The sequence below is a fragment of the Bactrocera dorsalis genome, chromosome 4, assembly GCF_023373825.1.
Source record: "Bactrocera dorsalis isolate Fly_Bdor chromosome 4, ASM2337382v1, whole genome shotgun sequence".
Lineage (NCBI taxonomy): Eukaryota > Metazoa > Arthropoda > Insecta > Diptera > Tephritidae > Bactrocera > Bactrocera dorsalis.
Window position 1 is genome coordinate 66,764,104 of NC_064306.1, and position 22,748 is coordinate 66,786,851.

A 22,748-nucleotide genomic window follows, 5' to 3' on the forward strand; every position below is an offset into this window, starting at 1 on the left:
CTTAAAAAAAAAAAAGTTCAAAAATTTCAAAATTTTAAACTAAAGTAACATTTAAGCAAAAAACTCAAAACAAACAAAAAAGATATAAATAAAAATCGAATACAATCAAAATAAAAAGTATATATAATTACAACATATCATTAAAACACTTTAAATTAATATTAAAGCAATAAAATTTGTAATTTAGTTTGTTTGTGTTGAGTGGAAGTGAAAAATAATATCAATACGTTTTGGCATACAGCGCGAAAATGCAATTTGCTGCTGTTACTTGTTTGCTTGCTCTCTCCCTTTCCCTCTCATCATGTCCACCTCTACATTTTTTCTAATTAACAAAAAGTACACATCTAAGCCTTAAATAGAAATATAAACTTATTTTTTTTAGAAAAAAAATTGAGAAAACAATGTTTATAGTAATTTTGTAGAATAAAAAAAAGTTTTGTTTGACAAAACCCAGTTCAAAGGAAAAACACAGCAGCAGATACATTTATAAGGGTTACAATTTGAATAAAATTATGCGTATTCTAACTAAAATCTAAGCAAATGTAAATTGTTTATGTATACACTTTAAAATTAAGCCACTCATTGATTGTGAGGGAACTAATTTTTGCATTTTTTTTTCAGGTATTAATTTCTTTAGATAAACATATATAAAATGGTATAGCCACGCAATATTAATAATACGAATAGTTTAGTTTTTGGCGCACAAGTGGCAAGTGTTTGAGTATGTGTGAAATGAAGAATTCTCAAATTTCTATAAAATTCGAAACAAAAACAATATTGTCACAATAAAATTCAGTTTGTAATAGTAAAATAATGCAGAGATGTCACACTTTTTGTAATTTTGTGCACGTAGCAATTTAAAACAACGTAATTTATACTTTTTGTATAAATAAAATCTAAACACATTTGCTCCAGACATTTTTATATATGTATGTATATATATAAAGTATTTCACAATTTCACAAAGCTTTGCTTAATTTCTCTCTCAAGTTTGCTATTTCTCGCTAAGTGTGCGTGTAAATACGCACAAAAGTTTTGAATAAAATATATATATTTTTTTTCTTATTTTTTGTTTTGTTGTTTTTGCTTACATTTGCTGAAATTCGCCGTTGTGAATTTCAACTATGCATGTATATACGAACTACACTAACAATTATTGTAAATATTTTTTTAAGTCATCATACTAAGGCTATTTATAATTATAATAAAAATATCTAAAATAATAATAATAAAAATGACTTGAAAATATGCGATTATTGGTTGTGTTTGTTATGGTTGTTGTTGATTTTGTATTTTTTTTTTTTGCTTTTTTAAATATATGTATATGTATATATTTGTTGTTTTATATGTTTTTTTTTTATATAGCAATTGCTTTCCCACGACCGACCGTAAATTCGCAGCTTAATAAGCTAAAAATACATATTTTTTATTTGCTTTCTTAACTTCGCTTCATTTCACTTCAATAAAAGTCTTATAAGTATGTATACATTTACATGTTGTAAAAATTAAAATAAAACAAAAATATTCAAATTGAAAATTAGTTTTACAAATAATATTGATTAAAAATTGCAATAAAAATTCTTAGGTAGCTTTTTTGTTTTTTTTACATTATTTGTTATTTTTTTACATATAATATGTATTGAATTTGTAAATATACATATAATATTAATTTTAAAAGTATCTGTTTCTTCGTTAATATGAAATAATGAAATAAAATAAAAATAATGTTAAAAATATTGATAATACAAAAAATGACAAGAAAATATTTGAAACACGCAAGTTGCTGGTATGTTTGTTGTTTTTTTAGGTTGTTTTTCTCTTTCATTTAACATTTATGTATGTAATAAAAATAACTGCGCAAAAGCATAAACAGGAAAAATAGATAAAAATTAAACAAAATAAAGTAATCATTTGGGCGGTCATAACAGTACCACTTGTTTACAAAATATTCATATTTTTTATGGAATTCGCCGCCAATGTTGTAAAAGTAAAAGTATTTACACATTTGCATTTGTTTGTGTTAGTAGTTAGATTTGTTGTTCGCAATATATGTATATATGCGTGTATGTAAATAGAAGTTTTAATATTGAATTTCAAGAAAAAAGCTTTCGTTTTATAACATATAGAAAGTCGGTTTTAAATAAACGTTTATATATGTATGTAAGCAACGCACAAAAAAATATGTAAAATATTTTCATTTGCTTTAAAAATGTAATATAGTAATAATGTAATATTTAGTAATTAAAATTGTAATTTAATAATATTTAGTAATAATAATGTCTTGGAAAACCAGCCTTCTTAATGTTGTTGTTGTTGAATTCGTTTTCTCAATTTCTTAGTTTGTAATTGTAAAAAATAATATATGTTTGTAATGTTTGTATGAAGTTTTGTATTGCTTTTCCTTTACAAACCGTTTGAAGAACAAAGAAAAAAAGTTAAATAAAAAACAAATGCAGTTCGAGCGCCACACACACTTTTTCATACAATGAAAATATGCTAACGCTTCATTTCGACGTCTTCATTAGATGGCAATGCATTCGTTGATATATTTGGTCTCACCAATTTTCATTAAAAAAAAATTTGTTAAAAGTATATTTAATTAATATTTTGTTTCTTTTAAATGTGTTGTTGCTTCAAAATTGTATATAAAAATAATAGCAGCAAAACATAATAGTACAACTTATATACAATTTTTTTTCACAACTGCATACATACATACTTGTATGAATGAATGTAATTAATTTCTTTCGTTATCAAAAAAAAAAAAAAATTTTTCTCTAATTTAAAATTATAAATGACTACGAAGCACCCTTTGCTGGCACTACAGTTCGAATTGTCACTTGTCATCACTAAACTTGTCACAACATCAATAACAACCGTTTAAAAAAGGAGGGTGAAAACAAGACAAATTGCCAGTATTTGTATTTAAATGCTCATTTCGATTTAATTAAATTAATTGCTGCAAATGCGATTGTATATTGTTGCAATCGCGCTTTACCAGCTGTTGCAATAACAAAAACTATGTAATTAAGCAAGCACATCGACTAGCGGGCAATACATCTAGCACAACAGGAGTAAATAGGGTGATGCATACAACTTAAATATGAAAGTAAAAAAGTAGCGCAATCAGCTGATCGATTAATTTAACATCTTTTTCGCGTAAATGATAACAAGCCAAATATGAGCGCCACATAAAAATTTATAACAATTGCTCGTCAATTTTACTGCGCTTTTAAGTTGTATCACAGAATTGTTGTTGGCAATACTTTTATTTGAAGAAATTTAAATTTTGTCCCAATTATTTGTCGTTATAATTTCGTTTTACGTTACGTTTTGCGTTTATATTAACGTTTTTGAAGTATTTACGCAAATGTGTGCTGCTGAATTAAAACGAAAAAAATAAGTTAAACAATACTTGGCAGGTTCCGCGCAGTCAACTTTTTTAACATAATTTTTTTTCTGAATGTATGCGTGAAATTATCACCCGATATACTATGTGCACAACACTGTATTGCCTTTTACCAAACGTATTAAATGAATTACATAATTTTTTAGATAAATGCATGTGTACATTGATATATATATGTGTATATACATAAATATATCTACATTTATATGTAGGCGTGTATTGCAACAGCGTAGAATTTGGCCATTAAAAACATATTTTTTTTTAAGTTTTAAATATTATGGTAATCTGTAAATAAAAGCTTACTCGAAAAAAATTATGATTACTTTTTGTTAAAAGCTTTTGTAAATTTGTTTCTTCAATATAGTGAACTGGTATAAATTTGAAAAGCAATCAAACTTGGAAAAGAGATCAAAAACAATATGTGTATATATATGTTTGCGTGTGTAGGTTAAAGCTTGCTTTTGCTAAAATTTGAACAAGCTGGATGTATATTTTTTTTACTGATTTTTGGCGATTTTGTCATTTTTTTAATTTGATTTTTCTTCGTTTGAGATTTCAAATTGTCTAGTCGCAGTGTTGTGTTTTGGTGTTATTAGTATTTTTTGTATGTGTATGTTTGTATACTACATTTTTTGTTTGTTTGTTTATAATTGCTATAGTTACTTTATATCCATTTGCATTTACCCACGAAATCGTGAAAACCTACCTCCATTTAAAATAGCTATATCATTTAGTTAATCGAATAAAATTCGTTTTCACTGGTACGTTTAAAGTATGTAAGGTTATGTTACTGCATAATTTTTGTTTTTGGCCCCACTAAAAGCAATTTACCTGCTAAAACGGTCACTGCTGTCGAGTCCATTGCATACCGGCTTTGGTAGCTGGGAATTAGTGCTGCGCATGCGGTGGCTGTGGCAAAGCACGCTCGCCAGCAACGCCAACACAACCACCACTGAAAGCATGCGGACCATTATTGTTGGCCGCTGCACCGACCCCACCACAAGCACCAGCACCGTTCATCATCAACCAGAGATTCGATTTATTTTCCATTGAACGCGGCGCTGTCGTCAAGTTATGCATTTGATTGCTGTGGTTGTTGTTGTTGTGTACGATGCCAGCTGTGATGTTGCTGTTGTTAGAGTTGCTACTATTCAAAGTCTGTTGTTGCTGTGGTTGTTGCTGCTGCTGGTGTTGATAATGCGGCGCTGCATGATGGTGCTGATTATGTGGTTGTGGGTGATTGTATGGCTGTTGCTGGTGGTAAGCGTGGTGATGATTGCCAGCATTATGACTGTTGGTGTTGCTGCTGTTATTGATGCTGCCGTTGTTCGATGTGTATCTACTGGTACTTGCGGCATTATTAACGTTGCTGTTGGCAACAATGTTGCAATTGCCGTTTTCATAAAGGTTAACGTTATTGCCACTGCCACCGCCGGCCATGCCAGCTCCAATGCCACTGGACACATTCATTGGTAAGATATTTTTGTTGCAGCCGACATTAATGCTGCTATCGTTGTTGTTGTTGTTGTTATTATTGCTGACGCTGATATTGCTACTGCTAGTTATGGTTTTGATTTGCGATCAGTGAACGTAGAGCGTATTAAGTACCAACACATGGTGATTGTTCTTGGCCAAAGTGACCACATAACCTTCGGAGGTTATCTTTAGACCGCAGCAACGTGAAACCTTTTGGATAGTGGAAAAATTGTATGTATTGATTATTTTAGACGATAAAAAAATTAAAGATAAAACGATAATATAGAAACAATTGTACCATAACCTAACCTCAAAAATTTAGTTCAAGTTTTCTTTACAGAAATAAATAAATTGGCGCTAAAAACAGTTATAACTTTAAATACTTTTGCTCAACTCACCTTAACGTGGGGACATTCAAATTCAGATTGCAAAACTCCATCGCGCGAATAGCAGGCCACATGGAAGCGATTGCCATGCGAGTCGCCAATTAAAATATCGCCTGCATTCGAGATATCGATGCCATTAGGGAAGCATGTGACCTTTTCATTACCGATGCGATACTGGAAAGTACCATCCTCTTGGAAGACAGCAACACAATGACCCTTGAAATCGCAGACATAAAAGTCATTGTCTAAAAACAAAAAAGAAAAGAAAATTAACAATTAATGTTTACAAAACCCTTACAAAAGACAATTAACGCATTACCTCGTATGGCAATATCGGACGGTTCGCGCATATAATCGCTGCAATCGAACCAACGCACGAGCTCACCATCCTCGGATATAACGAAAACTGTTGGCGACACGCTATCTACAGCCACAATATGACCCTTGGAGGTAACAGCCAGACCAGCGACGATATCAATGTATCTAAGCAATTACATAAAAACGGAAGTTTAAGAATGAAAAGATTTTAATTAACAGTTAAGTGCGTCGCTACTCACCTGATTGCGATCTTGCGCATGAAATGTCCACACTTTGAGAATATCTGCATGCGTGAGCGTTCATTGCCACGATCACAAACGACGAATTTGCCATTGGTGTGCATAACGGCGACTTTGCGTGGATACCATAGTTGACCCTCTTCCTTGCCGGGTACGCCAAATTGGAATTTAAGTGTACCGGTTTTGTCGAAAACCTCAATGCGATGATTATTCGTATCGGCGACAATGATCTCTTCGTCTACACCCAAGCAAAAACCATGTGGTGAATTGAATTGACCCTTAGAGGTGCCAAGCGAACCGAATTTACAACGTATCTGCATGGGTGTTGCCTTGTTGCGACCGGTGACAATGTTGGTGGTGCCCGGTGTGGCGCCAGCATGGAAATTCGTAATGGACATATCGTCGACGGGTCCAGCGCCGAGTGGCCCGAGTGTTGAGAGGCTGGGCGATGTGGCTGCGGGTAGGCAGAAATCTGGTAATATACAATCAATTCCGGGTGAAGCTCCGCTCGATAAAAGCTGATTCATGTCTGTGTGAAAATCTACTTGTATTATGCCAACAATAACAACGACAACAGAAAACGAAATGACGTTGTAATTACGACGTGGTGTGGTGGGTTGGCAAACACATTGGCATTTTTTTATATTTTTTTTTTTTTGTATTTTTGTTTAATTCATAATTATGTTGATTTAATTTTTTTTTTGTTGTGGATTGTGTGGATGGTGTGGTGGAGCGGAACCAAGCGGAGCGATGCGCAAGGACGTTTGACAAATTTCAAGGAGATTTTGTGGTAATAATAGTAGTAATAGTGATACAGTGGTTGTTGTGGTGGTGGTAGTGTGTGGAAGCCATTCGAAAATCAAAATAATATGCAAGAATAAAGAAAGGATAAAAGGTAAATAGAAATCAAGAAAATATACGGAAACTAAATTACAAAATAAAAAGGTAAATAACTTATGCTAAAGAAACGGTAATACTATTTTATAAATATGAAAAAAAATTTAACTCTAACCTAAGAAAAATAGTATACAGATTTGATTATACCACAGAAATACAAATAAAAAAACTAATTCAGCATCATAAGTAAATTACAATTTGCTACAAATTAACTTAATCCACCGAAATCGAAAAACAAAAGTGCAATAAAACTATGAGTGGCAGGTGGTGCAGGTCGTGGTGGTGGTGGTGGTGAAAAAGTAGGCACTAGGTGACTAACAGTATCAATTAAAACGAGCGTACCCAATTTCACACACTACAATTGCAAGAGCAGCGTTTTCTTCTCAACTGTACTTACCATTGTTATTGAGTCCCATTTTGGCAAGCGCCTGCAGATTGTTGAAGGCGCGTTGATCACCCGACAGTATGTCCGCCAATGAGATCTGTTGATTCTGTGCCGACGATGCTGGCACCACGGCCTGGTGGTGACCACCAGCGCCGGCGCCGGGGCCTACCAAGGCGTCGTTGAGTGTGACATCCGGTGTGGCCTCCGTGAGGCTGGCAAGACGTGACAAATTATACTCGAGAATACTGTTGTAAGCGCTTGGTGGCGGTGCACCAGCACCAACGCTGCCCGGATTATTCGGTCCGTTCAGTCCGCCATTGAGTGCGCCATTAAGGCCGCCATTCATACCACTGCCGCCGCCGCCGCCTGCAGCAGCACCACCGCCCAGACCATTTAAGCCTTGACTGAGCGAAGCGTTTATACCATTGCCTAATGGGTTGTTGTTCAAGCCAACACCCAAATTATTACCAGCACCGCTTAGTGGATTGCCGCCAAGGGGATTGTGTCCGTGGCCGTGACCATGAGCTTGATTGTGGCCATGCATTGGACCATGACCGCCTGTAAGCGCATTTAAGCCGTTGGCAATGCCTGTACCTGGCAAGCCGCCACCGCCAACACCAACACCAACACAACCGACGCCATCAAAGCCGCCGCGTACACCGTTTACACCATGTACTGTTGGTTGTGTTGCCGGTGCCTGTGATTGTTGTTGTTGTTGCTGCTGTTGTTGTTGCTGATGGGAAATTTGGTGATGCAATGTCGGTGGCTGATGTGGTGGCGAGTCCGGTGTCAATACATTCGGCATGAGGAATCCATTGCCCAGTACCGAGAAGTCACCGTCGAATGAGCTTTGCATGGAAGTCGGCAAAGATATTGGGCTGCTGGCGGTAACGGAGCTACCACCGGCTAGCTGACCTTGTGAGCCGCAAGTGTTCATACCGCCGCTGCGACTGTTCATCATGTTGGGTGGCATGCCCGGTAGTGTGGGTGGTGGTGTGCTCTCCTTGGGTGAGGGCGGTGTTGACTCAGTGCGGAATTTACCAAAGGTCTCCTGGGCGACCTGCTCGAATTTCTCCGCCTTGGTGTCGAAGGTCAGTGAGTAGTTAATGTCACATTTTGGTGTACTATTGATCAGGTTTATAAATTGCGAGCTGATCAACTTCTTCATGGACAAAAATTCGGCGGCATTGGCTTGATCCAACACACGCATGGTGAATTTGCAAGTGCTATCGATTTTGCCCATCGTATTTTCGATGTTCTGCAGCAAGTCCATAACTTTGAGCTCACGTTCCGAGTGTAACTTGCCCAACTCGTTTAGTGATTGGTCGCGGCACTTTTCCAAGATCTTCTTGTAGTTCTGGTAGGTCTCCTCAATGCGGGCGCGTGCCGAATCATGTTGGGTTTGTAGCTCAGTGAGTGCGCTGGAAAGATTCGAAGCGGCAGCATCACAATATTGCACCTGGAATCAAGTAGAAGGTGAAATATAAGCAAATGCCGAAAAAGGAACTGAAAAATTAGTTACCTTTGATTTGGCTTCCTTCATTAAATTCTCAACATCAACACGCACTGACTTCTCGGCCATGGCGATAACATCGTAGTGATGCTCACTGCCCTTGTGATCGGCGATTAAGCAATCGTTGCAAACCGGTATTTGGCAATTGAAGCAATAGTACTTGAGATTTTCAGCGGTATGCACATTGCAGAAAAGCGGCTTGTGTATGGTCAATGGCTTGTCGGCGGTGGACTTCTGCAAGTCTTCGAGCTTAACCACTTCGTGATTCTCAAAGCAACGCATATACTTGTGAGCGTTGTCGCAACCGCTGCACAAGAAATTAGCACAATCGCTGCAGCGTGAAATGGCCTTTTCCTTGCTCTTGCACGAAGTGCACGACAATTGCTCCGACTCGATGGTGGAGAGATCGAGTATGTTGGTCAAAATGTAATCGCAAGTCAACGATTCAATGCCTTTGGCGCCAATCTGTACAGAGCGAAGATAAGTTTGGTTAGAAATTTCGTTAAGTCAAGGGATTTATTATTTAAGCAAGATAACGGCGTTTTAACACGTTTTCTACTGCAGGCTTAAGCCACTTTGCATTTACTCTATATTTTTAGGTGGGAAAATGATGCTTGGAAAAATTAATATAATATATTTTCAGGCGCATTTTTCTACCCATAAATATATACAAAGATTTTTGAGCTAATAAAAAATTTTTCAACTTCCACAAATTAGCATGAAAAATGGAGAATATTTCTTATATACAGGCCACGCATTAATATGCTTACCATAGTCACTTGTTTGCACGTGGGACACTCGATAACAGACTTCAATGGCGGCATTAGCTCACCGGCGGTTGAAGTAGTGGACGATGCCGATGATGAATTGCCGTTCGACTCCTCCGTAAGCAGTTTCATCAGACAAGATTCGCAAAACACATGGAGACATGAGAGCACGCGTGGTGTAACTAAACGCGAGCTGCAAGTAAAATTGTATCCAATTAATAATTGTTAATAGAAATCAAATATATATACTAAACTGTATATGCTTACCTGCAAATCTTGCAATTCTTATCCATACCATCGGCGCCGATCGAGCTGCACGAGTCCTCCAACGAACCGGATTCCAAGTCATTGCCCTTATTCTCGAACACCTCGCTAAACATATTGCCTGCCAAGGAGGAAGAACGCGATGAGACGCTCTTATGCTCGCTGGCAACGCTAACGTTGCAGTTGAAATCACGTGACATTGTCGTATTGCCATTACCCAAAGAGTCCGAGTCCATATCGAGCGTTAGCGAGCTGACGAGCTTTTCCACAATCGAATCAACAGCCGCACCAGTCGTCGTAGCAGTGGTATTGATATTCAAAGTACCTACAGCACTATTGCCGCCTGTTAGGAGCGAGCCAGGCGCTAAAAGTTGTTTCTCGGCGCAAGCGCTGAGGCCGAAATCCGAGTCCAGCGTCGACAAATTACCAACGGGCGCGTTGGCAGCAGCAACAGTAGCAGCAGAGCCGGAAGTAGTGGTTACGTTCGAAGCGATATCAGCAGAGGTATTGGTGGTAGCGGGATCAAAGGTGGAAATGGCGGTGATCGTTGCGATTGGTTGTTCCTCGAGTGATGCCATAAGTGGCGTTTGGTTTGATAATTGCGAGTTCAAAAGAAATACGACGAAAATTCCAGAAAATACGCGAAAATTTGTGGCAAAATCTACTTGCAGTTAAATGCGTGCAAGCGAAGCAGTTCGGTAGTGCTAATTGTAAAGCTTGAGAATCTCAGTAAAATTTGTTTTTGTTGTTATTATTGAGTTTACAAATATTTCAAAATCTGGTGGCAAAAACGGAAGATGATGGAGTTTCGGTGATTTGTATTAGGCAAAATGCGGCAAATGCCGTTACTTCGAGATATACAAGTATATATATGTATTGAGGTGTATATCTAGATTTTTTCCTTTAAGCTTTTGTAGAGTTTAATTTCGTTTTTGGTTCGCCTCCTTCAGTTTTTTCTTCTTTTTCTTTAAGCTGATTTGATTTCTGTTGTTCAGAGTTTTTGATATCCTTGTTGTTTTTGTTGATTTTGGATTTTGTGAGTGTGACTTTTTCCGAATGCTGTTGTTGTGTTTTTAAGTGCTTGGCTTTGGCTTATATTTATTTAAATTTAAAAAATAATACAAATATGGCGTTCGTATCTTTTCAAGTTATGAGAATATAATATATATATATGCCTATATATATTGTATATATGTAAATGACCAGGTCGACACGATTTTATAAATTAGAACGATGAATATATAAGTAGTAGTAGTTGTTGTTGCTGTAGTAAAAGCGATAAAAAGTATAACGCGCGGGAAAGTTCGTGGTTTTTGTGGGAACAAAGTTTGCTTCTAAGCAGCTTCAATAAAGAGAATATGCAAAATAACGCTGGAAAAATATTTATCGTATATATCGTCAATTAGTAAAATGGCTTGTTTTGCGAGTAAAGTCTTAATAGAATAGAAGATTGATGTACGCCTGCTGATACTTTGTATATTATGTCCGTTTAGCAACTATAATAACGCAGAGTAGTAGATGAAATTCCACGGGATTTTGCTGGTTGGTTGTTGGTTGGTCGGCCGTTACGTCTCAGCTCAGCGTTTGGCAATGTTCTTTTGATAAATTTGTTTTTTTTGTTGTTTTTGGTTTTAATATTTATTAATTTATGTATGTAGTTGTATTCGCTTTAAAATGGCGCCTTTTTCAGACTTCTTTGCAGCCACTGGTGGCACTAAATATTTCTGCGCGAAAATCCAAAAGCGGATTTAAGCACAAATTGAAGCCTCTAATGGGTGTCGTTGAGATTTGAGATTTTTTTGTTTGTATTCAGCACACAGAGTATATTCGGCTAGTTTGTCTCGATCATTTGCCTGCTCTGTGTTACGTTTTTTTGTTTTTGTTTTAGTAATTGTAAGTTACCAACAAAAAGTTGGCGTTTTACAAAGTTCTTTCTTCAATTTTTTTTTTACTTATAGTTTGAACTTATTTGTGTTTTTGTTATACATATATGTATATATGATTTAAAATAAAATATTGTAATATATATTATTAAGTGTATAATTAAAATATTTGTTATTTTTTGTTTAAAACTGGTTTAAATTTGCTTTTTTGTGTGCTCCTCCGTCGCACAATAAATTCCTTACTACTGCCTCCACGTCTTTTAAACGCTGTTCGACTCCGTCAATCTACGCAATTGCGCGTTAGCTTCCTGATTAATTTGTTCTACGATATTAATTATTGAATACTATTCAGATATATATGTATGTATGTGTATATAGAATTGTAGAATAATTATTATTGTTCACACATTTGTTTACGAACTGATGAAATTTTTGTTGTTTTTTTTGTTTTTTGGTACTTGCAGTTGCATAAGTAGTTTTGCTACACGTTGTCGTTGCTTGCTCTTCTACCAAAATACGATCCACGAGTTTCGAGTCTTTAGCGGAAAAGTTTTCAGGTCCATGCATATAATCGATGAGCCGGTCAATATGAGTGTTTGTTGTTGTTTGGCTGCAGAATTTCCAGCTGATTTTGTCGTTGCTTGAGATACTCTGGACTCTTATGGTAGGTGTTTAAGTGTACGCGAATTTCGCTTTAGCTGCGTTTTCCAACTACTTTAGACAAAATTTCTTCCACTGCGTAACCAAAATTTCTCCTTCCTTGTATTGTATTCGTTAAGCGCTTCTAAAGAAAATCACACTCTTTGAATTATTCGTCTTTCTTCTTTCACTTCCTACTACTTCACACTGCCTTGTTAGCCTTTTGTATAATAAATACTCAGTTTATGTAGCCGCTTCTGCTGTTGATATAGCTGGGGTCTTTAATGAACAGTCTATTGAACACCCAACGTCTGCAAAAATATTAGAAAAAATACAAAACTTTAGTTTTTAGCTTTCAAAGTTTCTTTTTTCCACACTCGAAATAAATCAATTGTCTATAATTTGAATTCAGCCATATGCTTTATGAAAATAATAATGGATTTTAGAAAATTTTACATTGACTACTGCGATTGTACGAAATAAACGAAAACAAGTGGAATTTTTTCAGGCTACTTATAAAGCATTGAAATCAACTCGTCCACACACTTGTGGCAGGGAAAATAATCGGAAATGATTTTGGTAGGTTTCAACTGTCATTTTGACATTGTTTGAAATGCATACTATAAACGTGTAGGGTATTTTCGGTAATGGGAGTATTTGTGAAGATTTTTTAACATAAAATTGATTATTCAAAAACAAGTGAAAAAAAATCAAGTTATTTATTAAATAAAATCAAAAGTGTGACACACTTCATATAGATTATTTACATAATAATAAATCTCCATTACATTTCACTTAAAATTATACAAAATTTGCTTATCAATTATAAAATTAGCATTAATACAACTAAAAATAAATTTTTATTTACAACAAACCACAAAAAAACTGGTCTCGCTTATTTTCTTCAAAAGAGAATAAGAAACTTCAACATCTTTACAAGTGTAACGGCGCAGAATAGTCTAAATGAAATGGAACGCTTAGCCCGCACTCGAAACCCCAATTAAAAATTTGTACATATTAAACGCATGAAACTTAAGCATGTTTAATGTAAATTTAAAAATCTACACGCAACCAAAAAACACGCAAATTATACATGGTATAGGGGAATGCACACATGCATACATACACGTATGTACATATTTGCTTTACAAATATACATATAATTCGCCACTTGCTCGCGATCGCTGACTATAATAATTTCAAATTGAAGACTGTTTATGTCTTTTATTGAAAACGCTACACGTTGGGTATGCACATAAATTAGCTCTTACGAATACAGAAGTACAGAGTTGAAACCTAAAGGAATGCACGAATTCAAAGAGATATGTAAAATAATATAAAATAATCTTTCCAGAATGCATTATATTCTTGTTTAGCTTGGAAATATGTAAATATACATATATAAAACATACATACATACGTACATATGAAACTGAGCACTTTGTGGTCGATCAAGCAAAGTTTTTACGTATCCAAAGACGCGTAATAAGAGAGTTCAGAATACGGGAGTTCCCCGTTTTCATCATTATTCAATAATTCAAGTTACATGTCTAAAATTATATGTCAATGCCGTTTACACTGAATACTATGATAAGTTGCATTAAAATAAAACCATCAACTTCTATCATCATCAAGATTCTACAATTGAGAGAACAATAAAAAAAAACACACCTACATTTGTACTCACACATATCTACTTATTATAGATTTCATAAAACTATATGACTACAAATAGTTAAAAATAGTCTATTAAAAATTGAATTATCTCATTTATCCGTTGTCAAAAGTACGTAAGTTTGTATATATGTTTATATGTACGTACATAGCAATAAAAACAATTCAGCAGCTAAACTGAAACGGATGAGGTACAAAAGTAGAAATTAGGTGCAAAGGTTAAAATAATCAATGCACAACAAAGGAAGTGAATAAATAATACTATAGGGGAGAGAACAGGTTAATATTAAATTGAGGAAGCTTACAATTCACCACAGAGTCTCAGCATAGCTAACTAGATAACACAGTGCATCTAATCAGCAAATACAGATTATTGTGAAGTTCCCCCATTTTTTCATAGAAAGTAACTACGGAACTAATTATGACAAAAAAATAGCTAAAGCAGCGGGCACATAAAAAATATGTAAATATGTACATCTGTACGCGATACATGTACTACTATGAAAAAAAGCAAACACAGGGTTGAGATGTGCACAAAAAAGATAATAAACAATGAATGAAAATACGTATACGCAGCGTGTGCCAAGCATAGTGGACAACGCTGAGTTTAAATCTAGTTAGGTAGTTAGGTATCTATTATACGTATATGAATGAATTGTGTGTGCTCAAACGCTTACGGCATAGTACACAATTCAAGACAGCTGAGTATGTGTATAACAATAGAATATAGAGCAGCAAAGGTAACGTAACCCCGAAGTCTTACTACACAGCCAAAGATGACAGCTGAAACGGATTACACACATCATATATTGTATACGCTTTATATAATATTTGCTGTATGAAAGTACATACATTGGTAAATAATATAATAGTTAAGCATCATATTTTATAAATAAAAATTTCAAGTTGTTCTAATTCCGTTATTGGATTGAAAAATTACGAGGTTAGCGTGAACGCAAAACCTAATCGTAGTTAACGGATGTGATATGCAAAAACAAATCTAACTAATTTATGTACATTTACATCTCTACGCAAATGCATAAATACGTGAGAGTCAAGGCCCAGAATTTATAAAGGGCAAAATGTACCTAAAGACAAATATATGTACGTATGTATGTACTTGCGCTCATGTGTTACATATTCGTGTGTATTTAATTTATTTCTTTCGCACATTGACTATCAGTTTTAAAAAACGTTATAACACAAAAAAAAAAAAAAAATATTTGTTTAAGTGCTTGAAAACACAAGTTGTCACTTTTTTCAGTTCTGTTCGGTGAACTTTGTCGATATCATTTAATAAAAATAATTTGCACGTGCCAAATTCTGTATATAAAATAATTTGAATACTAGCGTTCTTAAAGTTAAGGCAGTTATATAACAAATATTGTAGGATGTATGCAAATCTCTTACCATTTATAGCACCACATCTATCAATGAAATCATTAATCAGCAGTTTTACAATAAAATGTTGTAAAATCAAGTATACTGATCAAATTAACTCTTTGTACCCACTTGCTGTCGACAGACTATGAAAACATTTAACTTATTCCACCAAATCCTACTTTTTATTAATCAATCAATATTTGAATTTTCACTATTAGCATTTTCTCCGCGCGCCGCACATACATACATATGTACACACATTACTTGCTAGAAAAGCGTGCATATTAGGTAACTTTTGCAGCTGCTCAAAACACAATTGTAGGCACGAAAATCTATTAATTTCAATACATACATTGCAAGAAATATAAATATATTCCTTTATTTATGTGTATGTGCGTGATTGGTTTAAATAACATTGACAATTGGGAAAAGAAAAACGTGTTCACTCGTTGCCCAGCAAATACCAGCGGTCCTGTAACCTTCAATGTTTGGTATACAAGGTGCTGGCAACTCTGGGCACTGCAAACTTGATTGTGGTATTTGCATTTGTACTATTGAAATCTTTCAGCTCGATATTTTTGCTTTTTGGTACATATGTATATATGTATATGTTTATTTGCATATACTTATGATAGTACATCTGCATTCTGCCCTTTTACAATTGCCATTAAAATATCTTTTGCAATGATTTCTCCAAATGATTGCTAATTTTTAAAGTGCACTCTTTCTGTGGTAAATTTTCATCACATTGCTTTTAATTTAAAATTTAATAATTTCAGATTGATGTAATTGTAATAAACTTAGTATTTTTGTTGTCAACATATCAGCATTTATTTACATATTCTAATCAAATAAGTTCAAATATTTCCATACATGTAACTGAAACGATTCCGACGACCTCCTGTCTGTTAAAACACAATCAAAATGTCGAAATATTCTGTAGACAATCAGTGCATGAATCTTTCTTACACACGTCGCTATCTCCTCAATATCGTAACGAGCGTTTTACACATCAGTTCGTGTTCCGGAAGGCCCTGTGGTCTGCTACCATATAGTAAGCAAGCCCACCACCACCCAACACGTACTACTACGGCACGCGTACAAATACATGCACAAAAACCAAAACCCTCGTGCCCCTTGTGAAACAGCGATCAGAACATTTATACTCTGACAATGCTCATGTGTCCTTGAAAGTATTTCTCCTTTTTATGCCCATCAGAAATGTCCTTCAGCTTTAAAATTCAATTTAAACACTATTTTCTTATATTTTACCAAGCGGAAAGCAAATATTTCTATGTTTTACACTTTTTTCACGCTATTTCTAGATTTTTTCGCAACGACCCCCTTCGCAACACAGCCGCAAAAAGAACTTTTCGTACCCATATACAGACTTTTCACACAAGTTTTTTCAAGTTGAAAATGCACAAATCTTAAAAGTTTTTCGTTAAAAATCCAATCTCAGCGGATTGGACACATTATTTACTGCAAATTTATGCAAAATTTACTAAATTTTAACACTCACCTTTGCCATCACAAGATTTTTTCACTATTAATGGAATGGCGCAGGCTGCAAAGTAAAACTGTGTGCGGTGTGAAAAAATTTCACATGCATTTTGCGCCGGTTCAGTAGGGGGCATTGTTATTTCCACTTGGGCATTATTCACTGACAGCTGTCAGAACACGGAGCTGCCATTAAAATATGCACTACACACTTTTATTGGAAGCTGAGATTAAACTAGTTGCAAATTTTATAATCATCACATAAACAGAGCATTAAAAATTTAACATCGTTTTAATTTTAGCTTCGTAATTACTTTAATTTAGAATAAACGTATAAATGGGTAAACTTTTCTTCGGTGTTGCCATTACTTGTGTTTTGATGTGGAGACATTGCATAATTAAGAATTGGTAATACGGCAACGACTGGGGCATTAATGCGAAACAGAAAGTGGAGGAATAGAGAAATTGCCAATTTGAAAATAAAATGTAGAGTTAATTAACTTGGCGGTGTAAACAAGTCCAAATCGGTTATAAATGATATAAATAATAACATCAAATAAACATGTCTCAAGCTAATTCCATGAAGCAAATAGGCTCCCGTGTCGTAGGTGGCTCGGTGAAGCGTATGGAATGGAGCAACAAAATGGATTTAATTGCCTATGGCACTGATAGAGGTACGAACATAGTGCATATGAATAAACGACTGTAAAAGTATACTTGTATGTTATAATACATTTCACAGGTGAAGTTATAATACAGCGCTTGAGTTGGCAAAAGATAGTCACATTTCCCTCACTAGGAGAAGACGTCGCGGTATGTTCGCTCGGCTGGCAATTGGATGAAACTGTTTTAGCTGTCGGTGAGTCTTTGCTGTAATATGCAAATTTCTAATCATAACAACACTCTTCATGGCAGGGTACAGCAATGGACGTGTTACGCTGCTTGACGCCGAGCGCGAGGACCAAATATCTGTGCTAAACTTTGAGGAGGATATCAAACGTGTGTATTTTAGCAAATCTATAAAAACATCTGATTACCGCAGCACTTACCGTAATCGCACAGAGGTTTGATTTTTGAGATATTTTCCTTGCCTTGAACTCCTATTTAATACAATCTACCATTAGCACACCTTTGATTTTTTCCTACCGCCATTGCCACCCTTAAGTGGCATTGGCTCCTCCACTAAAATGGCAGAAGAGCAAAGATCCTTTGCTAAAGGTTCACCATGTTTTCTTGTTGTAATTACGGTTACCGGAAAAGTGCATTTGCTATTGCTCGGTGCATTACGCGCTGGGCAAATTGACTTACGACAGCATGTGTTACATCCGGATGAATTCGCAGTGCACGATGTGCGTTTGAGTGGCGATTTTAATGCCATGTACGCTTTGGTATCCGACGGTTCAGAACTTAAGGTACTACATTTTCACAACTCCGTGTTGCAGAAGTACATTTCGCCCATGCTACATTTAGCAGTACACTGCGCCAATGTTCTAGAGACTAAGAAGTACGTATAATCGTGACCTAAATTAAATTGTCGTTTTATTCAAATTTTAATTATAATTAACTATTTAAGTTATATAAATGAAACAATACAGTGCATTATGGAAGCATGGGAAACAGTGCTATTAGAAATGGATAATAAGCTAACCAAATACGCGAATCAACAGCCCGAAGGTTCGCTGTCCGCAGATTTTTTAGAATTACTTGTGTTTGGCTATGCCACACATGAAATTGAAGACTTCCTAAGGGAGTGAGTATATTTTTAACATATTTACCAAATTTTTATATATATGTGTTCGCAATTATATTTAGTGATTTAACCGAGAAGGGTCTCAAGAAGTTGGCGAATTCGGTTGATCTCAGCTACTCAACTGTGGAAAGTCTCATCACTAAGCAATTGCAAAGCAGCGGTGTTAACATGTTCTACTTTCTCAACTCCTTGAAAGGTCTTAGCCGCATTACTCATTTCTTTGAGGTATTGGTATGCTTTGTTTAGCAAAGAAACATTTAACTTTTTTGCTAAATTGCAGCCTTTACTCTCATGCGATGCCACACAAGAGGCGCTGCGTGCATGCGGCGCGTTTCTGATGAAAATATTAGAAGTGCAGCAAGTAATCGATCAGTGCGTGAACGACATGAAATTGTTTTTCTCATGGCTCTGTATAGTAATTCTGCGTCTACATCAACAAGACATACCCGAAGAAATGTCGCAAATCACGCCTGAAGACACTATATATCTGGCAGAATATTTGAACAGTTTTGAGGATAGTGTTGTGGAGAATGGTATGCATATAGTTATATGTGTGTATGTATTTTGATATTGTTTTATTAATCAATGATTTTTCAGAGGATGGTACTGTAACAAAGCGTAAATTTAATTTGGAAAAGGTGGGCCAGTATCTGGAGAGCCGCAACTTGCAGCAAATCGTCAAATCTGATCCACATCATCTATGGCATCGTTTGCTAGATGAAAATGAATGTTTACGGAATTGTTCCCTGCTATTTCCACACCAAAAGGAAACTTCACTTATACAGGAACGTGACAAATTAATGTCAGCTGTGGACACTGTCTTCAAACGCCCCAATGAGAGTATTAGTGGTAGTTTTATGCTGAATGCTAGCATTATTTGTGCTACGTTGCCCGCATCGAGTGACGATGCTGACCAAACCTTGGTGCATAGTTCGTTTTTTGTGAATGAAGAGGCAAATACGGATTTGTTGGTGACAACAATTAACTCTCATGAAACGCTTTTACTCGAATTCAATAAGCAATTTACGCTGCTTCGATGTGTACGTTTGAATTTACAACCGGGCCCATTTACCAGTGAGGCACTGCGTGAGGATGTCTTTAGTACATTGCGATTTGTGGATTTAGACTTCTACAATGAGAGCATACTCTCGATATTGCTACATAGTAGCGCACAAAATGTGGACAAGCAGAGCTATTTCTTACAACTCACGCTGGACGCGACCAAAGGAAAGCAGTCCCAACATTTAATGCCGAATAATATTAACTTGTTGGACGTGGCTGTAGCATGTCACGTACCAGATCTGTTGGAGGGTAACAGCTTGAAGCCGCTGGAGGGCGTGTGCACCCATTTGGCAGTGTCGGGCAGTAGGAAGGTGAGTTAATTAGGTTGAACTGCTAAAATAATTTAAAAAATAATATTGAGATAAAAAATCAAATCAATTAAAAAATAATAATTAACATATAAAACAAACCAAAATATAAATAAAATCAAATATAAAAATTAAGAAGAAAATAATTTTAACTGAAAAAATAATTAAAATATAAAAATGCAATACTAATTAAAAAAACAATTAAATAATTAAAAGAAAAACAAAAAAAAATATTTAACTTTAACAGGGAAAATAATTAAAATAAAAAAATTTTATATTAATTAAAAAATTAATTTTAATTTAAAAAAATTGTATTCATTCAAAAAATATAATATATAAAATTTAAAAAAATAATAATAATTTTAGCCGAAAAAGTATTAATTAAAAAAATTTATTTTAATTAAAAAAAATTTAATAATTAAAAAAATAATTTTAATTAACACATACATATTAAATTAAAAAAAATTACTTAAATTAATTTTAATTTAAAAAATTGATATTAATTTAAAAACACTATTTCACAGGTTGTCACCGTGCTGTCCGATCAATGCCGAAAAATGACGATTTTCGAAATGGAAATCGAAGATGATGAGGACGACACAGAAATGTCGCAAAATTCGCTATTAGAAATAAGTAAAGAATCTGCGACTTCTTCAAATGAGTGAAATAAAACAGAGATTGTCTATTTATTTATACTTATTTATATTTTTTATATTTTTCCTGCTTTTTATTTTTATAGGAGTGGCATTTTTTAGTAGTTTTTTGTACGTAAACAAAATATATATCAAAATAATATACACAAATTATTTTTTGTAACAAAATGCAGCAAGTTACACGTAAAAAAACGATAACTACAATTTTGTAGATTTATCTTAAAAAAACTTAAAAGCAAAATGATATCAGCATAAAAAATATTTAGCCTATACGCCAATTGTGCTTCACTTTTACTCTCACACATTAGTTCATTTCATATTGATAAGCGTCATCTGAATCCTCGTCGCTCGACATGTTCCGTCGACGTCTTCGCTCTTCGCGTTTACTGCGCTTTTTACCACCTTTCTCTGTTGTTTTGTCCTCTCCGTCATTCTTCTCTACATCCTTGGCAGGTGGTGGCACTTCTTCTACTATAGTTTCCACTTTTTCATTGTTCGCCTCGTCATTGGCTGTAGCAGCTTCCTCTTCGCTCTTCTTCTGTGATTTTACCAATTCGCACAAATATTTATAGCGCACTAAGCACTCCTCCTTTGTCTTTTCTGGCACGCAGTTGGCGATTTTTTGCCAACGATCGCCAGTTGCATTTTTGCGATACTTAATAATGGCTGATTCCAGCGCACGTTGCTGTTCTTGTGACCAATTTGTTTCCGGCACAAGTATTTGATTGTCAGTTGCGGCAGTTTTTTTCACTTTCTCCTTCTTTGCCACCTCTTGCACCTGCGTTGTGAACTCGCTGCTTTGTTCGGAGCTTTGACCTGGGAGACGATAACCGTTCTCTTTCATTTTCGCTGCCATGAAAGTTACTTCTTGCACAGAGCGATTCATTGTTTCGGCAATGATATTCCAACGTGCGCTAGAGCCACCGGGATGTTTTTTCACCAAGCGTATCAATTCGGTGAGATCTTCATCGGTCCAGAAACCACCGCTCAGAGTTGCCTAAAATGGTATAAATTGTTATTGACAGGATATCTATGTTCTGCAAATTCTGCTTACTTTTTGCTGTACAGGCTTGATGGCATCATCTTCGGTTAATTCACGCGCCTGTATCTGCGCGTAGCCGCGCAATTCTTCGTCAGTCTTTTCGGGCGCTGTTGTGTTTTGGCGTCGTTTGCGAAGATTTTCCTTCTTTTCTTTGCGTAAACGTGCCTGTTCTTCCAATTCACGTTCGAGCTCCTCTTGGCGCTTTACTTCCTCAAGTTCACTGTAAATAGAGCCCATTAAAGTGTATGCGTATAAAACAACGAGAAAAAACTTCATACAGTCGCCGTTTTTCTAATGCAATCTCCTTAAGCTCATTAGCTCGACTAAATGCTTCTTTAATTGTGCTTGGCAAATGCCAAATGAAAAGTGGAATTTGAAATGGTAAAGTATTCTAAAATAGAAAACGCACAATTTAGCAATATGTGGGTTAAACTACATACGAGTATATGAGCACTTGTATTACCAAAACTGATGGTGAAGGAATTTCTTTAAGTATAACGTCCATATCAATACTTTTATTTTTCTTCTGTAACTTCTTCAGTTTGGAACCAAATACTTGCTCCTAAAAATATAATTGATTATAATCTTTGGTTTGTTAAATTCATTTGGTATTTCAACTTACGGCAGTATATTTCTTTTCTAGATAAGCAGCCCACGCAAACAAATACTGACCAATAGTAATAATGACGAAAAGTATTGCCGCTCCTTCGTAGAGACCAATCTTACGCATACGCCGATAGTAATATAAAGCCGACTTCCAATTTGGTAGACCCTCACGCAAAACTTTATTATACTTCTCGCGTTTCGTCGCCTCCTTCAACACTTCGTAAATGGATACCAAGTTACGAAATTGTATGTTGGCGTCTTCGGATGGATTTTTGTCCGGATGCAGGACAATAGAGAGTGAACGGAAGGCACGTTTAATCTCATTATTTGTAGCCTCTTGTGATATGTTCATAAATTCGTAGAAGTTCTGATTGATTTCTTCAACCAAATCAAATATTTCCAACTCATCGGAATCCCACGCCAAGGCGCCACAACAGCAGCTACACAGCAGCAGTAAATTGACGTAAAATTTCATTCCGTATTTTTAGCGGAAAAAGCCAAATAAATTAAACTATTAACACAACTGGTACAAGGTTTTGACCAGCAGACTAGAATAGTAGAAATGACAACGTCAACAATTGTGAGCAAAACAAA

At 35.3% G+C, this 22,748-nt stretch overlaps 3 protein-coding genes across 8 annotated transcripts; 1 reads left to right on the plus strand and 2 right to left on the minus strand.

The window, feature by feature from the left end:
* Positions 1-323: 323 nt before the first annotated feature.
* Positions 324-16,901, minus strand: LOC105223700 (brain tumor protein). 6 transcript variants are annotated; one of them, XM_049454173.1, is made up of 9 exons: positions 16,756-16,901; positions 9,658-12,487; positions 9,394-9,583; positions 8,633-9,088; positions 7,123-8,569; positions 5,829-6,282; positions 5,591-5,754; positions 5,284-5,516; positions 324-5,095 (listed from the first exon to the last, which is right to left on the minus strand). In XM_049454173.1, the coding sequence occupies exons 2-9, from the start codon at positions 10,230-10,232 to the stop codon at positions 4,991-4,993; spliced, it is 3,624 nt and encodes a 1,207-aa protein (XP_049310130.1). In that variant the 5' UTR covers positions 10,233-12,487; positions 16,756-16,901; the 3' UTR covers positions 324-4,990. The 6 variants fall into 6 exon arrangements, with proteins under 6 accessions (XP_049310130.1, XP_049310129.1, XP_049310128.1 ...); XM_049454172.1 differs by having other exon boundaries at positions 5,829-6,300; XM_049454171.1 differs by having other exon boundaries at positions 5,829-6,357.
* Positions 16,902-17,109: 208 nt separating this feature from the next.
* Positions 17,110-20,542, plus strand: LOC105223702 (anaphase-promoting complex subunit 4). Its single transcript, XM_011201489.2, has 9 exons — positions 17,110-17,407; positions 17,476-17,592; positions 17,649-17,797; positions 17,858-18,237; positions 18,307-18,483; positions 18,546-18,708; positions 18,764-19,016; positions 19,081-19,856; positions 20,378-20,542. The coding sequence occupies exons 1-9, from the start codon at positions 17,296-17,298 to the stop codon at positions 20,516-20,518; spliced, it is 2,268 nt and encodes a 755-aa protein (XP_011199791.2). The 5' UTR covers positions 17,110-17,295; the 3' UTR covers positions 20,519-20,542.
* A 16-nt stretch (positions 20,543-20,558) lies between these two features.
* On the minus strand, positions 20,559-22,726 carry LOC105223701 (uncharacterized protein F54F2.9). Its single transcript, XM_011201488.4, has 5 exons — positions 22,171-22,726; positions 22,012-22,110; positions 21,827-21,939; positions 21,561-21,768; positions 20,559-21,503 (listed from the first exon to the last, which is right to left on the minus strand). The coding sequence occupies exons 1-5, from the start codon at positions 22,627-22,629 to the stop codon at positions 20,811-20,813; spliced, it is 1,572 nt and encodes a 523-aa protein (XP_011199790.2). The 5' UTR covers positions 22,630-22,726; the 3' UTR covers positions 20,559-20,810.
* Positions 22,727-22,748: the final 22 nt, after the last annotated feature.